At 46.1% G+C, this 21230-nt stretch overlaps 1 protein-coding gene across 4 annotated transcripts in view; it reads right to left on the reverse strand.

Annotated features, from left to right (window-relative positions):
• The window catches only part of LOC144485337 (NACHT, LRR and PYD domains-containing protein 3-like), a 74183-nt gene that overhangs the window by 8891 nt on the left and 44062 nt on the right, over positions 1-21230 (reverse strand). For 3 of the 4 annotated variants that reach the window (XM_078203533.1, XM_078203534.1, XM_078203535.1), the window contains 3 exons: positions 15638-15724; positions 7040-7210; positions 2852-3022 (listed from right to left, as the gene is read on the reverse strand). In XM_078203533.1, the coding sequence (XP_078059659.1) occupies positions 2852-3022; positions 7040-7210; positions 15638-15724 (429 nt within the window). The remainder of the gene's footprint in view (positions 1-2851; positions 3023-7039; positions 7211-15637; positions 15725-21230) is intronic. The other variant, XM_078203536.1, reaches the window with a different exon arrangement.

Raw genomic sequence — 21230 nt, forward strand, 5'->3', positions numbered from 1 at the left:
AGAAACAGCCTCTCAGCAACCACCCTGTCTCATCCCCTCAATGCGATCACCGTTTAATCTTCTGAACTTTCATAGATATTGCTCCAATCTGCTCAAATTTCCCTCGTAAAATAAACCTCTCCATCCCAGGAATCAGCCGAGTGAACTTTCTCTGAACTGGTTCCAATACAATTCTATCCTTTTGTAAGTAAAGAGCTCAACACTGTACACATTACTCCAGTTGTGGAGCCTCCCTGAGCCTCTCCACAGCCCCTTGAAACATCTTTGCATCCTCCTCACAATTCAGATTTTCACCTCGTTTTCCATTATTCGCAAATTTGGAAATATTATATTCGATCCCCACATCCATATCATTGATGTAGATTCTGAATAGCTGAAACCCAAACACTGATCCCTGCCGTACTCCACTAGTTAGAGGCTGAAAACCCAAAAATAACCCATTTATTCCAACTCCTTGTTTCTGTCCATTAATCAGTTCTCAATCCATGCTGGTATATTCCTCCCAATCCCACGTGCTCCAATTTTATTTAATAACCTCTTGTGTGTGAATCATGCAACTATAGAATCCCTAGTGTAGGAATCGTCATTCGGCCCATCGAGACACACTGACAGAGTAACTTACCAAGGTCCGCTCCCCATAAACTCACTAATTTACTCGGGCTAATCCACCTAACCTACATATCTTGGGACACGAAGGGCAATTTTACCATGGCCAATCCATCTACCATGCATATCTTTGGAGTGTGGGAGGAAACCGGAGCACCCAGAGGAAACACACGCAGACACGGGGAGAATGTGGGAACTCCACACAGTCACCCAAGGCTGGAATTGAACCCGGGCCCCTGGCTGTGATGCAACAATGTTAACCACTGTGTCACCGTGCCAGCCTTTCATAAATCCATGTTGGCCCTGTCTAATCCTGCCATTAATTTCAAAGTGTTCTGTTATCACTTCCTTTATTACAGATTATTATAGGATTTCCATACCATCAATGTCAGACTAATAGATCTGCAGTTGCCCGGTTTCCTGTAACCCCACATATTTATGCCGCTAATCCCCCTAACCTACACATCTTGGACACTAACGGGCAATTTAGCACGGCCAATCCACCCAACCTACACAGTATATTTGGACTGTGGGAGGAAACAGGAGCAGCCGAAGGAAACCCACACAGACACGGGGAGAACGTGAAAACTCCACACACAGTCGCCCAAGGCTGGAATGAATCCGGGTCCCTGACGCTGTGAGGCAGCAGTGCCAACCCCGGTGCCACATCTTCACTTAATCTAATACACTCCTTGAATTAGCAACGGCTGGAACACTTCTGCTGCTCTTCTCCAAATGAAAGGAATCTATTTTTGTTGGAAACGCCACACATTTGCACATCACCATGTCTAAAACAGCTTGTTGTGTGATTGGCACTGGAACGTGCTTCTCCAAGAAATTGCTTGAATAGATTCTGTGAACTAATCTTCTTTTCAACTTTTGGCAATCTGAGCGATTTATACAGTAAATGGAAGAAGCCACAGGAGCACTGACCTACAGAGGGATCTGTGTGCACAAGTCTACAGATCCCTGAAAATAGCAACACAGGTGGATGAGGTGGTCAAGAAGGCAGACAACATGCTTGTCTTCATCGACCGGGGCATCGAGTGTAAAAGTTGGCAAGTTATGTTGCAGCTGTATGAAACTTCAGTTGGCCACATTTGAATATTGCTTGCAGTTCCATTCGCGACACTCCCAGAATGATGTGAATGCTTTGGAGAGGGTGCAAGGAAGGTTTACCAGAATGTTGCCTGGTCAAGGACGGTTAGGTTATGAGGAGACGTTGTATAAACACAGATTGGTTCACTACAAAAAGGGAGGCTGAGGGGTGACCTGATGGAGGTATCCACAATTATGAGAAGCATCAATATGGTGGATAGTCAGAGACTTTTCTCCAGGGTGGAATGGTCAACTACAAGAGGGCACAGGATGAAGGTGAGAGGGGCAAAGTTTGGAGGGAGGTGTGTGGGGTAAGTTTTCACCCAGAGGGTGGTGGGTGCCTGGAAGGCACTGCCAATGGAGGTGGCAGAAGCAGGCACGTTTCCAATGTCCAAGGTGCATCTTGGTAGACACATGAACAAGAGACAAACAGAGGAATAGAAACCGCAAATTGGCAGTAGGTTCTGGGTCTGAATAAGCGTTAGGAGGCGCCACAGGCTTGGTGAGCTGAAGGGCCTGTTACTGTGCTGTGCGGTTCTTTGTTCTTCTTTGTATATGAAGATTAAAATCACCCGTGGTTATTGCAATATGTTTTTACAAGGCCCCGTTATTTTTCCTGTGTACTGTGTCGGAGATTGTGACTGTTGTTAGGAGCCTAAAAATGATTCCCACAAGAGAACTTTTAACTTTGTTAAATCTTATCTCTATCCAAACTGATTCTGCATCTTGATCATTGGAACTAAGTTCACCTCTCGCTGCTGTACTGACATCTGTTACTAACAGCGAGACTCCACCACCATGTCCTGCCCTCCATTTACTGTCATCCACTCACTCTCCCCCCTTTCACTAATCAATGGATGCTGTGTCCGGGGAGAGCTGTGCACATCTGAGGAGGAGGAGAGGACCTCAGAGGGTGAACCATAACATTATTCCCCCACTCCCTCAACATAAGGATCTGTGGGACTGACATCCCATTGCTCAGGGATCAGAGAGAGAAGCAACAGGAGTCAGAGGAAAAGCAGTTTTCCTGATTCATAACTGACGCCAATAGTAACAGGCAGTGTTTTTTATACAAATACCAGTGGTGAAATTATATTGTTGAATATTCAGTTATTATAAACACAATCTCACACAGTCTGCTACTTACCGCAGTTCCTGTATTTTACAGTCCGGATTCCTCAGAGCCACAGACAGCAGTTTCACTCCGGAATCTCCCAGGTTATTGGAACCCAGATCCAGATCTATCAGTGAGCGGTTTGTACTGAGAGCAGAGGCCAGGTCCTCGGCACAAGAATCGGTGAGATCGTTACCATAGAGACTGGAGATCAGAGAGAAAAAAATAACAGGAATCAGGGTAAATCCACAGTGTTTTTAAGAATAAGATGATTAACAATAATAATGTACAGCGCGGGACATTCAAGAAACACAACTTCAGTTCATACAGGAGGCAAAATTCGATTGATGCTGTAAATCTGAAAAATGAATAAATATGTTGGAGACTCTCATCAGGTCAGGCAATATCTGTGAAGATAGAAACAGATTTAGTTTCAGTTCAATTAGCTAAAATTAGCAATTGGAAATAGCGGTGAATTAAATAGTTTTAAGTGACAGGGAGCTGGGGATGGGCGGGTGACAAGGAAAGAACAAAATGGAAGTGCCGGAGTGATTAAATGACAAAAAGGATGATGGTGAAAGGGAAGAGCACAGGATTCCCATGTCCTTACCCTGAGTCACAGGGGGGGGGGGGGACATGGGATGGCAAGTGGCTCAGGAATGGAGTGTGTGGTGGGGTTGAAGATGATGCGACAGAAACCTTTCTCACACTGCCAGTGGTTCGGGTCTGGAATTCACAGCCGGGAAGTGTGGTGGAGGTCGGCTGCATCGAAGCAGTCAAAAAGGAATTAGATGATTTTTTGAATATAAAGAATGAGCGAGGATACGAGAAAAACGCTGGAGAATGACTCAAATTCCTAATGCTAATTTGGTGAGCTGGTACAGACACGATGGGCCAAATGGCCTCATTGTGCTCAGTAAGAATTCTGTGAAGATAATGGTTGGAAATGTATCGATATTTCAGCTGGAAGTTGGTGATGTTGCCGTGTGGACAGTGTTAGTAGCCACAGTCCTCAATAAAATGTTAATACTGATAGGCAAAGGGATCTGGGTGTACAGGTCCACAGGTCACTGAAAGTGGCAACGCAGGTGGAGAAGGTAGTCAAGAAAGCATTCGGCATGCTTGCCTTCATCGGCCGGGGCATTGAGTTTAAAAATTGGCAAGTCATGTTGCAGCTTTATCGAACCTTCATTCGGCCGCACTTGGAATATAGTGTTCAATTCTGGTCGCCACACCACCAGAAGGATGTGGAGGCTTTGGAGAGGGTACAGAAAAGATTGACCAGGATGTTGCCTGGTCTGGAGGGCATTAGCTATGAGGAGAGGTTGGAGAAACTTGTTTTGTTCTCACTGGAGCGACGGAGGTTGAGGGGAGACCTGATATAGGTCGACAAGATTATGAGGGGCATGGACAGAGTGGATAGTCGGAAGCTTTTTCACAGGGTAGAAGAGTCAATTACTAGGGGGGCACAGGTTTAAGGTGCGAGGGGCAAGGTTTAAAGGAGATGTACGAGGCAGATTCTTTACACAGAGTAGTGGGCGCCTGGAACTCGTTGCTGGGGGAGGTAGTAGAAGCAGATATGGTGGTGACGTTTAAGGGGCGTCTTGACAAGTACATGAATAGGATGGGAATAGAGGGATATGGTCCCCGGAAGGGTAGGGGGTATTAGTTAAGTCAGGCAGCATGGTGGGTGCAGTCTTGGAGGGGCCGAAGGGCCTGTTCCTGTGCTGTAATTTTCTTTGTTCTTTGTGTTTCTCTCCAATAGAGAGAGAGACAATTTGTGACATGTAGCTTCAGGGATACAATTTAATAAACGTGCGGCAATGGGAGGAGATGGGATTCCATGAACCCACAGCCGGTAAGAGGACCAAACCCTCAGATTTAGCATCATTCTACATCACACTCTAAACACCAAACCAAATGAACGAACCAACTCCACATATAACCAAACAGGCACATTAATATCTGACAGGTTCGGGAAATCCGTGCACTCAGGCAGCACAGGCAGAATCACAGAATTGTTAGAGAGCAGGCGGAGGCCATTCGGCCCATTGTGTCTGCACTGACTCTCCGAATGAGCAACTCACTAAGTGTCATCCCCCCACCTTCCCCCCAAAACCCTGTGCATTCCAGAGCTTAACCACTGTCTGCAGGGGACAGCACAATTCAGGCAGAGCTGGCACCAGATTTAAAGGCAGCCAGCAGCACTTTTAAAGGCTCTGAAGGGAGCAGTGAGGGAGCCCTGGTTAATGAACAAAGGTCTGAAATGGCAGAAGGCAGATTAAACCCAATTCGCTGACACTTCCCTGGAAATTCTCAAGGCTATATCGGTTTGGAGGGAGGTTCTGTTCCCTCAGGAGTGGAGGAGGAGACCTGTCACATCAACCCAAGCAAGTCTGGATAGAAACTGCCGAGGGCCAGAGCAGGCAGCACGTGGCTGCAGTGAGGCAAAGGATCAATAACCTGATATGTTCTGACAAGGTGAGCGTTAAACTTACAGGCTGATATGTGAATAAGGATGAAAGAGGAATGGTGGAAAGAACATCTCCACCCAGACACTGGCAATGTCCAGACAGCAGCATCAATCTTCAGGAACATGTCAGCCTCTCTGTGAAGGGTTCCGGTCAGTCAGAGATGACTGCTGCACTGCTGACACTGAGTGACCATCCTGGTGGTCCCATGATGGGCAGCCTGGCAGCATCATAGGCTTGTGTGTGTCTTTGATGGGTGAGTAACAATGGAAATTTATGTGCTTGTAGAAGAGGGCACAGAGCGTCAGAGAAGGAGCCAAGAGTGACAGTGTCTGGATTGTGTCATCCTTATGCCAATGGAAGATGCAGTGCTGGAGCTGGGAGACCTGGAGGCTGGGTGGGCAATCGCTGATGGTGAGATGGGTTGTGGATCCAGAGAGAGTGAGTGAGTGAATGGATGGGCACAGGAGAGACTCTGCTGCTGAGTCCAAAACCTGGTGCTTGTGTGTTCATCATTGGTCACATGGAGCTCTGGGTTAGGAACAGTCAGAAGTTTAACAACACCAGGTTAAAGTCCAACAGGTTTATTTGGTAGCAAATGCCACTAGCTTTCGGAGCGCTGCCCCTTCGTCAGGTGGAGTGTAGAAATGCTCACAAACAGGGCACACAGAGACACAAACTCAATTTACAGAATAATGACTGGAATGCAGTCTTTACAGATAACCAAGTCTTAAAGGTACAAACAGTGTGAGTGGAGGGAGCATTAAGCACAGGTTAAAGAGATGTGTATTGTCTCCAGACAGGACAGCCAGTGAGATTCTGCAAGTCCAGACAAGCTGTGGGCCATTCGGCCCATCAATCCTTCACTAACAACAATCCCGCCCAGGCCCTATAACAGTAACCCTACATATTAACTCTGCAAATCCCCCTGACATCAAGTGTCAATTTACCATCGCCGCTCAAACTAGCGTGCACATCTTTGGCATGTGGGAGGAAACTGGAGTAACCGAAGGAAACCTGCGCAGACACGGAGAGTACATGCAAACCCCACACAATCTGTCACCCAAGGCCGGAATTGACACGGGTCTCTGGCGCTCTGAGTCAGCAGTGCTAACAGCTCTACCACCCTGCCGACCATGATCAGCCGTGGTTCGTCCCAATTGCAGTGAGGATCGGACGAATAATTTCTATATTTTTTCATAAGATAAGCCTGGCATGCCATGAAAGACTCAAGCCAACATTTTCTCAAATGTTTATAAAATACGTTCAAAAGGTGACCAAAACGATATACGTTACTTCAGCTGTGCTGTGACCACAAACCTATCAGATTTGTGACTGGCGACCTTTGCTCCCAGGCGAATTGTCCCTCATTGCCTTTTCTGTTGATTTGTCAAAGCTGTCGGATCTTATAATATGAAGTCATGTGACTGGATCAGGTTGGGGATTCTGAGAGTCAGCACACCCGAAGGTAGAAATTCAATACAGTTTGCAGTTGCCAATGACTGGACCTCAGAGCGTGAACCATAACATTATTCCCCCACTCCCTCAACATAAGGATCTGTGGGACTGACATCCCATTGCTCAGAGATCAGAGAGAGAAGCAACAGGAATCAGAGGAAAAGCAGTTTTCCTGATTCATAACTGACGCCAATAGTAACGGGCAGTGTTTTTTATACAAATACCAGTGGTGAAATTATATTGTTGAATATTCAGTTATTATAAACACAATCTCACACAGTCTGCTACTTACACCAGTTCCTGTATTTTACATTCCGGATTCCTCAGAGCCACAGACAGCAGTTTCACTCCGGAATCTCCCAGGTTATTGGAACCCAGATTCAGATCGATCAGTGAGCGGTTTGTACTGAGAGCAGAGGCCAGGTCCTCGGCACAAGAATCTGTGAGATCGTTACCATAGAGACTGGAGATCAGAGAGAGAAAAATAACAGGAATCAGGGTAAATCCACAGTGTTTTTAAGAATAAGATCATTAACAATAATAATGTACAGCGCGGGACATTCAATGAGTATTCTAACTGAGTGCAGTTAGACAGAGACACCAGGAGATGGAGACAGTGAGGGGGGTAACTGAGTGCAGTTAGACAGGGACACCAGGAGATGGAGACAGTGAGGGGGTAACTGAGTGCAGTTAGACAGGGACACCAGGAGATGGAGACAGTGAGGGGGGGTAACTGAGTGAAGTTAGACAGAGACACCAGGAGATGGAGAGTGAGTATTGTAACTGAGTGCAGTTAGAGAGGGACACCAGGAGATGGAGACAGTGAGTATTCTAACTGAGTGCAGTTAGACAGAGACACCAGGAGATGGAGACAGTGAGGGGGGTAACTGAGTGCAGTTAGACAGAGACACCAGGAGATGGAGACAGTGAGGGGGGTAACTGAGTGCAGTTAGACAGAGACACCAGGAGATGGAGACAGTGAGGGGGGTAACTGAGTGCAGTTAGACAGAGACACCAGGAGATGGAGACAGTGAGGGGGGTAACTGAGTGCAGTTAGACAGAGACACCAGGAGATGGAGACAGTGAGGGGGGTAACTGAGTGCAGTTAGACAGGGACACCAGGAGATGGAGACAGTGAGTATTCTAACTGAGTGCAGTTAGAGAGAGACACCAGGAGATGGAGACAGTGAGTATTCTAACTGAGTGCAGTTAGACAGAGACACCAGGAGATGGAGACAGTGAGTATTCTAACAGTGCAGTTAGTCAGAGACACCAGGAGATGGAGACAGTGAGGGGGTAACTGAGTGCAGTTAGACAGGGACACCAGGAGATGGAGACAGTGAGTATTCTAACTGAGTGCAGTTAGACAGAGACACCAGGAGATGGAGACAGTGAGTATTCTAACTGAGTGCAGTCAGACAGAGACACCAGGAGATGGAGACAGTGAGTATTCTAACTGAGTGCAGTTAGACAGAGACACCAGGAGATGGAGACAGTGAGTATTCTAACTGAGTGCAGTTAGACAAGAGACACCAGGAGATGGAGACAGTGAGGGGGGTAACTGAGTGCAGTTAGACAGGGACGCCAGGAGATGGAGAGAGTGAGGGGGGTAACTGAGTGCAGTTAGACAGAGACACCAGGAGATGGAGGCAGTGAGTATTCTAACTGAGTGTAGTTAGACAAGAGACACCAGGAGATGGAGACAGTGAGGGGGGGGTAACTGAGTGCAGTTAGACAGAGACACCAGGAGATGGAGACAGTGAGGGGGGTAACTGAGTGCAGTTAGACAGAGACACCAGGAGATGGAGACAGTGAGTATTCTAACTGAGTGCAGTTAGACAGGGACACCAGGAGATGGAGACAGTGAGGGGGTAACTGAGTGCAGTTAGACAGGGACACCAGGAGATGGAGACAGTGAGGGGGGTAACTGAGTGCAGTTAGACAGGGACACCAGGAGATGGAGACAGTGAGTATTCTAACTGAGTGCAGTTAGACAGAGACACCAGGAGATGGAGACAGTGAGTATTCTAACTGAGTGCAGTTAGACAGGGACACCAGGAGATGGAGACAGTGAGGGGGTAACTGAGTGCAGTTAGACAGGGACACCAGGAGATGGAGACAGTGAGGGGGGTAACTGAGTGCAGTTAGACAGGGACACCAGGAGATGGAGACAGTGAGTATTCTAACTGAGTGCAGTTAGACAGGGACACCAGGAGATGGAGACAGTGAGGGGGTAACTGAGTGCAGTTAGACAGGGACACCAGGAGATGGAGACAGTGAGTATTCTAACTGAGTGCAGTTAGACAGGGACACCAGGAGATGGAGACAGTGAGTATTCTAACTGGGGCTCAGGAATGGAGTGTGTGGTGGGGTTTGAAGATGATGCGACAGAAACCTTTCTCACACTGCCAGTGGTTCGGGTCTGGAATTCACAGCCGGGAAGTGTGGTGGAGGTTGGCTGCATCGAAGCAGTCAAAAAGGAATTAGATGATTTTTTGAAGATAGGCAATGAGCTACGAAAATGGATACGACAAAAAGGCTGGAGAATGACACGAATTTCGAATGTCAATTTGGTGAGCTAGTGCAGACACGATGGGCCAAAAGGCCTCATTGTGCTCCGTAAGAATTCTGTGGAGACAGTGGTTGAAAATGTTATCGATATTTCAACTGGAAGTTGGTGATGTTGCCGTGTGGACAGTGTTAGTAGCCACAGTCCCCAATGAAATCTCTCCAATAGAAAGAGACACAATTTGGTACATGTCGCTTCAGGGATACAACTTAGTAAACGTGGGGATATGGGAAGAGTTGGGACTCCATTAACCCCACAGCCAGTACGAGGACCAAACCCTCAACAACAGCGTCATTCTACATCACGCTGGAGACACCGAACCAACTGAACTAACCAACTCCACACAGAGCCAGAACGGGCACAGTAAATGTCTGACAGGTTCGGGAAATCCGTCCACTCAGGCAGCACAGGCAGAATCACAGTATTGTTAGAGAGCAGAAGGAGGCCACTCGGCCCATCGTGTCTGCACTGACTCTCCGAATGAGCAATTCACTAAGTGGCATTCTCCCACCTTCCCCCAAATCCCTGCGCATTGCAGAGCTTAACCACTGGCTGCAGGGGACAGCACAATTCAGGCAATGCTGGCACCAGATTTAAAGGCAGCCAGCAGCACTTTTAAAGGCTCTGAAGGGAGCAGTGAGGGAGCCCTGGTTAATGAACAAAGGGCTGAAATGGCAGAAGGCAGATTAAACCCAATTCGCTGACACTTCCCTGGAAATTCTCAAGGCTATTTCGGTTTGGAGGAAGGTTCTGTTCCCTCAGGACTGGAGAAGGAGACCTGTCACATCAACCCAAGCAAGTCTGGATAGAAACTGCCAAGGGTCTGAGCAGTGGCTACAATGAGGCAAAAGATGAATAATCTGATATGTTCTGACAAGGTGAGCGTTAAGCCTACAGGCTGATATGTGAATAAGGATGAAAGAGAAATTGTGGAAAGACCATCTCCACCCAGACACTGGCAATGTCCAGACAGCAAAGCATCAATCTTCAGGAACATGTCAGCCTCTCTGTGAAGGGTTACATGGAACATAGGACATAGAACAGTACAGCACAGTCCCTTCGGCCCACGATGTTGTGCCGAGCTTTGTCCAAAACCAAGATCAAGCTATCCCACTCCCTATCATTCTAGTGTGCTCCATCTGCCTATCCAATAACTGCTTGAAAGTTCCTAAAGTGTCCGACTTCACTATGACAGCAGGCAGTCCATTCCACACCCCAACCGCTCTCTGAGTAAAGAGTCAGTCAGAGATGACTGCTGCACTGCCGACACTGAGTGACCATCCTGGTGGTCCCATGATGGGCAGTCTAAATTAGCGTCAGGTTTGTGTGTGTCTTTGATGGGTGAGCAACAATGGAAATTTATGTTCTTGTAGAAGAGGGCACAGAGCGTCAGAGAAGGAGCCAAGAGTGACAGTGTCTGGATTGTGTCATCCTTATCCCAATGGAAGATGCAGTGCTGGAGCTGGGAGACCTGGAGGCTGGGTGGGCAATCGCTGATGGTGAGATGGGTTGTGGATCCAGAGAGAGTGAGTGAGTGAATGGATGGGCACAGGAGAGGCTCTGCTGCTGAGTCCAAAACCTGGTGCTTGTGTGTCTTCCATTGGTCACATGGAGCTCTGGGTTAGGAACAGTCTGCAGGACATGTTGGAATGTGCATTACCCTCTAACATTCTTCACTCTCTCACAAATCAACAGCTGCGGTGAGAGGGAGACGGGCGTGCAGCTCTGAAGATGGGGAGGGGTCAGAGGATGGATTGTCACATTATCCTCTCTAACGTCCGCCAGAGCAGATAATGTCTCTCACGATTAGCAAAGGGGTTACAATCTGGCAGCACAGGAGAGCACACACACCCCGAGCAGCTAATGGAGGCAGCAATAGCTGAGTTCACTCACACTCTCGAGAGGACAGGTCATTGTCAGCTTCAGGAAGATGAAATGTGACTGGAATCTTTAACAATGCAGCAGATACTGGAGCTGCAGCGTAGGATACTTTAACATTTGGTGGAGTTTCCAAAGGCTGTGTGTATCCACACACAAAGGATGGAGGAGTCAATCCAGGCCAGCAGTGTTACCATGTCTCAGGTCTGAGCACAAATAGCATCCTCCACAGAGAGATTGGTGACCTTCATGGAGAGTCACATCCAGCCTCTCACGCACAGGAAATACACATGAACCTGCATGTTCTCACCACCTCCATGAGCTCTGTGGAACACGGGCTGTGGGAGGGGTGGGAAAATGTGCCTGGAGTAACTGTCAGGCCCTCCCCAGCTGAGCAGGGAGGGTCCAGTTTGCCCTGAATGGATAGAGGAGCGGCTGCCTGCAGCATTTGGAAGCTCCTCTCAGGATGCCCCTGGTGTGGGCAGTGGGTCCCCTTCTGCTCCGACTGTGACACAAGCACCTCACGAAGCTATGATGACAGAGACAACTCCAGCATCTGTGCAGAGGACCCGCAGTTGGCCGGATCCTTCCAGGACTCAGGAAATCCGAGGACAAAGGCCACGGTCATCGAAATTCCCAGAGGAGAGGAGAGAGGTTAAGATGCTGCCTGCAGCTCAGCGGAAAGTGCGGGGATGGCGGTGGTTGTCATGGTGGGGTTGCTTCCTTGGGTTTCACAGGGTTATACTTTGTTATTACTGGTCACTTTGTTATGTCTGTATTTTGAGTACATTCAGAGATGGAGCACCACTAAAAAAATGCTTCACCATATTACTGGGTCTTTAACAGTTCACTGGGAATGTGAGATGGGAAATACAGCACTGAATCAGGTCAATACAATTCCAATACCTTTGTTTCATGTCGTGTCGGCTCCAGGGAAATTATAAAATATTCACAGAAACAGCAACAGTGCTGGAGATGGTGAAGATTTATTACACTGAATGGCTGTGTGAGTTAAGGTTCTTGGAAAACATGTCTGCATTACTGAATCTCCATCCTCCCTGACACATATCCCATGTCCCTGGCCTGTGGTCCATGGGGTTCCTCATCATGAAGCATCTGGTCAACATTGTATTGCATCACACTTTGTTCAAAGCTTCTCCACTCTAGATCCAGGTTGTATGGAACACAGCACAACACCTGGACATTTGAGACCCTCGCTGAGTATATTAAATAGTTCCACCAGATCTATCTTTAGAATTCCTCTGGCCTGTGCAATGGTCACACTATTTGTCCTGTCACAGCTGTTTTTTCTCTCATCCGTGACTGTGTTTGGGTTACACACAGGCACAATTACCCACCTCTACAGTGGGTAGCGCTTGTCTTTATTAATTCTTTCAAGGGATGATGGTATCACTGGCAATGCCAACACTTGCAGCCCATCCCCAATTGCGTTTGAGAAGGAGGTGGTGAACCATCTTCTTAAATTCTGCAGAGCATCTGGTACAAAACCGTTAGGAAGGGACATCCGGGATTATGATCCCGCATCAGTGATGGAAAAGCAATATATTCCAAGTCAGAATGGTGTGTGGTTTGGAAAGAAATCTGAAGCTGGTTGGTGTTCCATCCTTCTGATATCCTTGGCCATCTCGGTGATGGATAGTGCCTGTTTGGATGATGCTGGCTCAGGAACCTTGGTGAGCTGCTACATTCCACCTTGTATGTGGTAAAATACTGCCACTGTGCGTCAGTGGTAGAGACAGCCAATATTTAGTTTGGTGAATGGCCAGCTGATCCAGTGGGCTCATTTTCCATGGATGAGCCTCTTCAGTGTTTTTGAAGCTGCAGTCAATCCAGCAAGATGAGCGGATTCCATCACACTGCTGACTTGTGTCTTGGAGATGGTGGGCAAAAATTTGGGAGACAGGAGGCGAGTTCCTCATCTCCGAATTCCCAGACTGTGATCTACCCTTGGAGCCATAGTGTTTACAGTTCAGTGTCTGTTCAATGGTCCCAGTGCGCCTCCACCACTCAGGATGTTGATGGTCGAGGATTCAGCGATGGTGTTGCCATTCAATGTAAAGGGAATTATGGTTAGATTCCCGTCTGTTGGAGATGGTCCTTGCCTGGCATTTGTGCAGTGAAACATTACTTGCCATTTATCAGGTTAAGCCTGAAAGTTCTTCAGAGCTTAAGACGCCAGCTCTGTCGAAGAGTCATCCAGATTCGAAGGGTTAGCTGTTCTCTCTCCACAGAAGCTGTCAGACATGCTGAGCCTTTCCAGCATTTTCTGTTTTGTTCAGGTCTTGCTGTTTATGGGCCTGGACTGCTTCAGTCTCTGAGGAATTGTGAACAGTACTGAGCATTGTGCAATCATTAGTGAGCATCCTCACTTCTGACATTATAATGGAAGGCAGGACATTGATAAAGCAATTGAAGGTGGTTGGGATTTGGACATCACCCTCAGGAACTCCTGCAGTGATGTTCATGAGGCACTGGAAGGATGACACTTTTCTGACGCTCAAGAGCAGACTGATGGAGCAGCAATTCATCAGATTGGATTTGCCCTGTTTTATTCCACATTGTCCGGTAGATCCAGTGTTGTAGCTGTACTGGAACAGCTTGGCCAGGGGAATGGCTAGTTATGGAGCACAATTCTTCAGTACCATTGCTGGGGTACAGCCAGGCTGACAGAGTTTGCAGTATGCAGTGCCTTCAGTCATTTCTTTACCTCACATGCAGTGAATCAAATTGTCATCTGTAATGTTGGGGACCTCAGGAGGAGGCCGAGATTGATCATTCTACTCAGCACTTCTGGCTGAAGATGGCACTGATGCTCTGGGTTCCCTCATCAGTAATGAGGGGATTCTTGTAGCATGTTTATAGAATCATAGAATTCCCACAGTGTAGAAGGAGGCCCCTTGACCCATCGAGTCTTCACCAATTCTTTGAAAGAATATCATATCCAGGCCCTATCTCTGTAACTCCACATATATGGCCCACTAATCCCCGTAACCTACACACCCCGAGACACCTAGGGACAACTTAGCATAGCCAATCAACCGAACCTGCTCATCTTTGGACTGTGGGAGAAAATTGGAGTACCCAGAGGAAACCCACACAGACACTGGGAGAACGTGCAAACTCTACACATCAAGTCACCCAAGGCCGGAATTGAACCTTGGTCCCTGGCGCTGTGAGGCAGCAGTGCTGACCACTGTGCCACCGTGTCGCCTAATGTAACCGGCATGTCCAACATTTTGTGGCATGTCTAACACTATTTATGACTGGATATGGCAAGACAGCAGATCTCTGATCTGATCCATTGGTTTTGGTGTGATTGAGCTCGGTCTATCATATGCTGCGTCCGCTCTGTGGTCTGGTGGCCGTGTGCTGGAGCTTCACATCTCATCTTTAGATAAACCCAAGTCTCATTTGGTCGTACATGTAAAGAAAATTAGTCGTAGTAACACAGTACTGGTTGCTGGGGAAAGCCACTGTCAGCTTCTGATAAATGAAAAGGTACAGTTCACCTCTCCTGCCTGTTTCCTGTCACTCAGATAACTTCATATCCAGGCTGCCTTTGCCTCTTTTATTTCATGGTCTCCAACTTTGCTCCCAAGCTTATTTTGTGTCTACTAATAGCGGGTAGTGTTTTTAATAACACGAATACTGATAGCAATGGTATATTTAGTATCATTATTTGTGTTCTTAAAAACAATGTCCATTATTGATAGGGACATCATTCAGACTATTCTGCACTGTGATTATTGCCATTGCCAGCTGAGCTGTGCCTTGAACTGCTGGGCTGTGAGCTCTGGAATTCTCTTCATAACCCTCCCCACCTCCATCTCTGCATTCTCTTTTCAGATGCTCCTTAAGCTCCGTTTAACGTAAATTTGAGAGTGGATCCCTCGGGATAAAACTCATCAGAATTCAATGTAGTTTGTAATCTGCCTTACCGATATACAGCAGTTTTCTACATTTAATCAAACTGAGAAGCCGACAGACATAAACATCTATAATCTGAATGACAAATTAAACTAAATTGAACATGCGACCAGCCATATCTGGGAATTCTATAAACATTTAATTGTTTTGTCCATCTTTTTTATTCTCATGAATGGATTTGAGAATAATTATAAATGATTAGTTAATTCTTTCACTCCTGAATCTCGCAGTTTATTGTAACTCAGGTTCAGACACATCACTGACTGGTTTGTACTGAGAGCAGAGGTGAGAATATCTGAGGCTGTTACTCTCCAAACTGGAGATCAGAGAGAGAAAGATTTCAGGAATCAGAGCGAATCCGTGGTGTTTAACACGAATACTGACAGGAATGATGTGGAATGGTTATTAATGACACGATTACAGACACTGATAATAATTTACAGTGTCAGACCATCCACTGATTATTAACACAATCTCACACAGTCTGATACTTACTCCAGTTTCTGTATTTTACATTCTGGATTCCTCAGAGCCGCAGACAATAGTTTCACTCCTGAATCTCCCACTTCATTGCGATACAGACTAAATGGAGAAAGTGAGAAACACATTAAATTCAGATTAATGTTCAGCAGAAAAAATAGCTGGATCTATTTTTGTGTCAGAAACTTAGCACGAGTGGTGACCTGATTCAAGTTACGATATTATATCTCATCCAAGTTGATCTTTCTCTACACCCCAGCTGTGACTGTAACACTGCATTCTGGACTCTTTCCTTTCCTTCCCTATGTACGGTATGCTTTGGCACTAATAAATGTGACAATATTAAATTAGATAATATCAAACCCTTTCTGTTGAATGGAAAAGGCAATAGTCAGCATTGAAAAATGATGAACAATTAACTCTTATACACCTCTCAAAATGTATATTTTGTTTAATTGTCCATGGGATATGGGTGTCGCTGGCTAGACCAGCATTTATTTCCCACTGCTAATGGCCCCTAGAGGAGGTGATGCCCACATCCTGTGAACAAGCAAGTAACGTTTAAACATGTCCCACATTCTGGTCTCATTTCCTGATCATCAGAATTACCCTCCTGAATCTCACTGACCCTGCTAAGATTCCAAAAATTCAAATCATTTCTGCTGTTACACAAATCCAGGATTTTCTGAGAATTGTACATTTTACTGAGGGTTAAATGATAAAGCTGTGAGAGTGGATCGCTCGGGATTCCCCGTGCTTCTTAACTATTGACATTGTATCATCTGTATAATATCTCAGGGCAAGTTAAAGTGTGAAACTGTGCTAACTGTTGCTTTAAGGTCCATCCCCTAAATTTTATACAACAAGGAAAGAATATTCTCCCATTAGAAAGTTGAAATATTTCTGTTTAATTCGTTTATAGGGGAGGGGTGTCTCCCGCTACATTCCACAGTAAACAGGCTCTACATTTTCCGCAGGTCTGGCTCGTGTTCTATCTCCGGGAATTACCATGAGTTCTTACTTCCAGTCGATCCTCACATTGAATCATAGAAACCCTACAGTGCAGAAGGAGGCCATTCGGCCCATCGAGTCTGCACCGACCACAATCCCACCCAGGCCCTACCCCCACATATTTACCTGCTAATCCCTCTAATCTACGCATCTCAGGACTCTAAGGGGCAATTTTTAAACTGGCCAATCAACCTAACCCGCACATCTTTGGACCGTGGGAGGAAACCGGAGCACCCGGAGGAAACCCACGCAGACACGAGGAGAATGTGCAAACTCCGCACAGACAGTGACCCGAGCCGGGAATCGAACCCGGGACCCTGGAGCTGTGAAGCAGCAGTGCTAACCACTGTGCTACTGTGCCACCCAGGGAAAGGGTTATCCGCAAACCCGGTTTCATATCACTGACAGTTTGACTGGAGATTTTCCAGCAGCAGGTTTCCTCATTCAGGAAATTCTGGTTTCCTCGGCTCAGATGTAAGCTCTGCAGTCCTGCCACATTTAGCTGTGAATGGTAGTGGATGATGAAACAACAGAAGGAGGAGGCTCCACAAATATCCCATCCTCATGACGGAGACGACTAATACATCAGTGCAAAAGATATGGCTCAAATATTAGTAACTAACTTCAGTGGCTAAACCGTTCAGAGGTCCCCAGCATCACAGATATTTATCAGAGAATTCGATTCACTCCACATGATGTCAAGAAATAGCTAAAGATAATGGATACTGCAAAGACCACAGATCTTGACAATATTCCAGTAACTGTACTGAAGACTACTGCTCCAGAAGCTGCTCTGTTCCTCGCCAAGCTGTTCCAGTAGAGCTACAACACTGATGTTTACCTAAAATAGTGGGAAATTGCCCAGATATGACCGTAAACAAAAAGGAGGAGAGAACAAATCCAATCTGTCCATTTACCACCCCATCAGTCTCCTCTCAATCACCAACAGAGGAAGGCGTCATCAAGACTATCAAGCAGCATTTAATTAGCAATGACCTGCTCGCTGACTCTGAGCTTGTGCTTACTCAGGGTCACTCAGTCCCCTACCTCATTACAGCCTTGATGTAAACACGGACAGCAGAGCTGAACTCAGGATGTGAGATGAGAGTGTCTGCCCTTGACATCATGGCAGAATATGACCACATGTAGCAAAAAGGAGCCAGAGAAAAACTGAAGTCAATGGAAATGAGAGAAAAAAACCTATCTGCCGGTTGGAGCAACACCAGCACAAAGGAAGTTAGTTATGGTTGTTGGACCATCTGCATGATGCAGTGCAACAACTCACCATGGCTCGTTACACAGCACTGCCCAGTCTGTGATTTCTATCCCTGGAAGGACAAGGGCAGCAGATGAATGGAAACATCACCACCTGGAAGTTCCCTTCCAAGATACACACCATCCTGACTTGGAAATATATCACCGTTCCTTCACAGTGACTGGGTCAAAATCCTGGAACTCTCTTTCTCACAGCACTGTGGGTGCACCTACACCACAGGAGTCCCTAAATGCAATTCCAGTGATATAATTGTGAGCATAGTTGCTTTCCAAGCAGTTGATAGGGGTTTAATTCCCAGATATCTCTGTTTGTTGGAGTGTGTGAAGAGAGGGTCATCTCATCTCCAGGAAATGACAGCAGGAAGTTCTCAGGAGAGTGCCCTCGTCCCAACCATCTTCAGCTACTTCATCTATTAAATTTCATCCATCATAAAGTCAGAAGTGGAGATGTTTGCTGATGTCTGTACAACGTTCAGCACCATTCTCGACTCCGCAAGACAGTGATGCAGGACCTGTCCATATTTAGCAAGGCTTGAACAATAGTCAAGGAAGGCTGACAAGTGCCAGGCGATGACCATCTCCACCAAGAATGAATACAATCAACTCTCCCTTCACATTCAATGGGATTATCATCACCTGAATCCTGACTATCAGCACCTTCGATGCTACCATTGGCCAGAAACAGACTTGACATATCATTACTGTGGATTTTAGAGAAGATTAAAGGCCAGGAACTCTGCACAAAGTAACTCACCTCCTGACTTCCAAATACATTTCCACCATCGACAAGACACATGTCAGGAATTTAATTAAATACCATCCACTTGTCTGCATGAGTGCAGCTCAAGATTCAGGAAGCTCGCCACCATCCAGGATAACTCTGCTTGTTGACTGGTGCTCCACCTTCAACATTCATTCCATCCACCACAGAGGTACAGAGCGAGCAGTGTGTACCATCTACAAGATGCAGTGCAACAACTCCCAATGGCTCGTTACACAGCACTGTCCAGTCTGTGATTTCTATCCCTAAGGACAAGGGCAGCAGATGAATGGAAACATCACCACCTGGAAGTTTCTTTCCAAGATACACACCATCCTGACTTGGAAATATAGCACCGTTCCTTCACAGTAACTGGGTCAAAATCCTGGAACTCTCTTTCTCACAGCTCTGTGGGAGCACCTACACCACAGGAGTCACTAAATGCAATGACAGTGATATAATAATGAGCACAGTTGCTTTCCAAGCAGTTGATACGGGTTTAATTCCCAGCTATCTCAGTTTGTTGGAGTGGATGAAGAGAGGGCCAGGAGGCAGTAACCACAACCGAAAAGACTGGGTCAATCCAATTTAGTCAAGTCTGCGGCTCCAGCCTGGAGCAGTAGTGTTAAACTTAGCTGAGGGTCCGAGGGTCAGTTGATCATTCAGCTACTCTGAGCCGGCCCATGCTGAGTTCAAAAGGGAAATGGTGAATCTAATAGCGACACAGAGGAAACTAAATTCATTGGTTGGTAAAAAGAAATGCCATTGGCGACTAGCTTTATATTGCTGTTAATTGGAGGAAGCAACAGAAAGGTTCAATGATGGTTCTGCTGTTGATGTGGTGGACATGGAGATTCAAAAATCATCTGATGCAGTGACACAACAGACTTGTGGCATAAGCTCATAAAATAACTGGGAAAGTCGCAACGTGGATACAAAATTGGATGAACAATGAATAATGGATATTTTTCAGGCTGGAGGATGTCGGTAGTGGAGAACCCGAGAGGTCAGTATTGGGATCCTTGCTTTTCCCTGATATATATGAATGATCTAGGTATTTGCAGTATAGAGGAAAATTTCAAAGTTTGTTGATCACAGAAACCTTTGAGGCATCGGATACTGTGAGGAGGGGAGCTTGGGACTGAAAAACGGACAATAGTGGAGTGTACAGATAGGTGGCAGATTAAGTTCAATGCAGAGACGGGTGAGGTCATACTTTCAGGAAACATGCACATGAGGAAGGAATATAAAATAATCGGTGGAATTGTTAATGGATTGCAGGATCAGAGGGACTGGACGTATATGTACATTGATCATTGCCGTTAGCAGAGCAAGTGGAGGGAGCAGTTAATAAAGAATACAGCATCTTGGGCTTTACTGCTGTGAAATAGTTTATGTTTGTAGGCATCAGATAATAATTCATGAGTTTAAGTTGAATTTGTGTTTCTGTGCTTGTGTGTTAAGAAAGAGCCAAAACTTTAATTTCACTTCGTGTTAAACAAAGCTGCCTGCCTGCGGGTTTTTTGTGTCCCTGCATTTTAATTTAAGGTTTACGACAATGTCAGAGTTATAGAGGTTAAAAAAATGATTGCTTATATTCAGAAGTCCACAATGAATGATAGAAACACTGAGTTTCAGTTGCAACCAGTTAACCCAAGAAGCGAGATGGAGTTCACAGAGGCTGCCAGGAGAGGCAGGGCAATGCAGGGACTCAGAAAGCAGGACCCACAAGATAAATCACCGTCAGAAACCAAGGAGGAAAAGAGGAGTGCCAGGAAGACAGAAGTCAAAGAGACAAAAAAAACCTGAATCTGAACAAGCGACTGCTCCCTGAAGTTAAAGAGAGGAGCAGAGAGAGGTTCCCAGTTAAAGACAGAGCTGCGAGGTGCAGACATTGTAAAGTTTGCTCACGAGAATCCAGATATCTGATATATTCCTAAAGTTGGTGACACCTTCATACAGACTATGGGGCGCTGGTGTCTGTTGGCACGGCTGAGTATGGAGGAATAATGAAAGGAAACATTGAAATATTGGACAGGGATCCTTGGTGAAGGCACCTGACAGAAAGCATTGAAAAGATTCCAAAAGCTGCTTTTTGTTTCTCGAGTGGAGCTTCTGGAGCGGAAGCATCAGTCCCAGTGAGACGGGTTTTCTCACATTGTTACAAACATTTGGGGGGATTTGAAGAAGAATCCACTGAAGTTACTTTGGGTGGCATCTGTCACTGAGTTTCAGAGAGTGGTGTATCTGAACCACAGGTGGATTGTTGGTTTACATTAACTGTGTACTTACTGGGAACATTAAAGCATAAGATCTATTTTGTAACTCGTGTCATCCTTACAGATCTGCAGACATCTGTGAAGTTAGATGGGGTGGTGCATTGCAGTTATTTTTTTAACAAAGGTTTTATTCTTTTGTTAAAAGTTAATCGGCTACCTTGTTATTCTGTTCATCTACATTTCTAAATAATAAAACAATAAATAAAAGTTATGATTTACTGAGCCGGGTTTCTGCTCTTCGACCTGACTGTCCAGAAATCAGCTGGGATCATAACATTGTCAA

This window comes from Mustelus asterias, unplaced genomic scaffold (assembly GCF_964213995.1).
Source record: "Mustelus asterias unplaced genomic scaffold, sMusAst1.hap1.1 HAP1_SCAFFOLD_185, whole genome shotgun sequence".
Taxonomy (NCBI): domain Eukaryota; kingdom Metazoa; phylum Chordata; class Chondrichthyes; order Carcharhiniformes; family Triakidae; genus Mustelus; species Mustelus asterias.